The sequence below is a fragment of the Arachis ipaensis genome, chromosome B01 (assembly GCF_000816755.2).
Source record: "Arachis ipaensis cultivar K30076 chromosome B01, Araip1.1, whole genome shotgun sequence".
In the NCBI taxonomy this organism is placed as follows: Eukaryota; Viridiplantae; Streptophyta; class Magnoliopsida; order Fabales; family Fabaceae; genus Arachis; species Arachis ipaensis.
This window is the reverse complement of record NC_029785.2, coordinates 12864668-12865961: the sequence shown is the minus strand read 5'-3', so window position 1 is coordinate 12865961 and position 1294 is coordinate 12864668. Positions and strand designations below refer to the sequence as shown.

Below are 1294 nucleotides of genomic sequence, written 5' to 3'. Positions count from 1 at the left end.
GTATTAATTCATGATAAATATAAGTATAAATTATATATTTTTATGTATAAATACTTACAAATATAAATACAAATTATTATTCATTAAGTACCAATCTAAAATAATAATATTTGTTGGTCATGTAAAATTGCTGTAAATAAAATTAGTTATATTCAAGTAATGTATTGTGTAGTGTGTACCTCCAAGACCATTTGATTGAGAGCGGCAGCCATGAGTTCCCAAATGTAGCAACACTCCTTAGAAGATGGATCATCACTTCTTCTTCCCAAGAATGTTAAAACCATGACACCTCCTTCAACCACTTCCTCACCACGACACTTGAGAAAGAAAGAGAAGTCTCTTCGAAATTGTTCATAGTAAGCGTTGAGAACGTTTAAGGGGCTTGTGCTTGACATGTAAATGTTTCCCTTGTTGTTCTCTATACCCTCAGGAACCTAGTTAATCACCAATAAGTTAGAGAAACATAGAACGCTGCTTTATGTGTCCAATAATTTTGAATAAAAAAACTATGTATATCCCAAATTCAGTTATTATGTAATTATATTAAATATATATTATTTAATTTACTTTTAATTTATATTTTATATTTTTATATATATTTTATACTATTAACTATTTTGTGTGTGTGTATACTTAATATGTTTGATCATATTACAAGTGTATGTGGTAGTTATTGAGTGACTTTTAATTGCCAAATTAGTATTTTTTATGTATCTGATCATACATATTACTAGGGGTGGCAAACGGATCTAAATCCGTCGGACCGGCCCGCGTAATCCGTCAAAAAAGGCGGGACGGGTTGGAAAATTAGGACTGCCAAATAGCAAAAGTCCGCTTAACTCGCATCGCTTAAACCGCGGATTTTGGTGGGGCGGGGCGGGCTTCCCCGCCGGGCTTAGTATTTTTTTGACAAGAGGTATTTTTACAATTTTTTTTTACCAAAACCTAACTTCTCCCAACCCAACTTACAAGAGAATGAAGATGAAAATTGAGTGTTTTATATTATGTTTATTTTGCTTTGGGAACAATATTTATAATTATGTTTTGGATGAAAACTTGGTTTATAATTATGTTTATTAGATATTTATAATTACAAAGACTTTAATGTTTGTGAATATAAAAATTATAATTTGTTTATACTTTTAGAAATTATAATAGTTAAAAGTAAAAAACAAAAGAGATTTTTTTATATCTTTATATATATTATTTAAAAATTTGAATCTTTGAAAATATAATTTAGCTAAATTCATTTACATCTTCTCTAATGTTTTTTACTCTCTTTTTAATTTAGTCT

At 28.9% G+C, this 1294-nt stretch overlaps 1 protein-coding gene across 2 annotated transcripts in view; it reads right to left on the bottom strand.

Annotated features, from left to right (window-relative positions):
• The window catches only part of LOC107625302 (salicylate carboxymethyltransferase), a 10270-nt gene that overhangs the window by 1639 nt on the left and 7337 nt on the right, over nucleotides 1–1294 (bottom strand). For both annotated transcript variants that reach the window (XM_021117590.1, XM_016327920.1), the window contains exon 3: nucleotides 180–434. In XM_021117590.1, the coding sequence (XP_020973249.1) occupies nucleotides 180–434 (255 nt within the window). The remainder of the gene's footprint in view (nucleotides 1–179; nucleotides 435–1294) is intronic.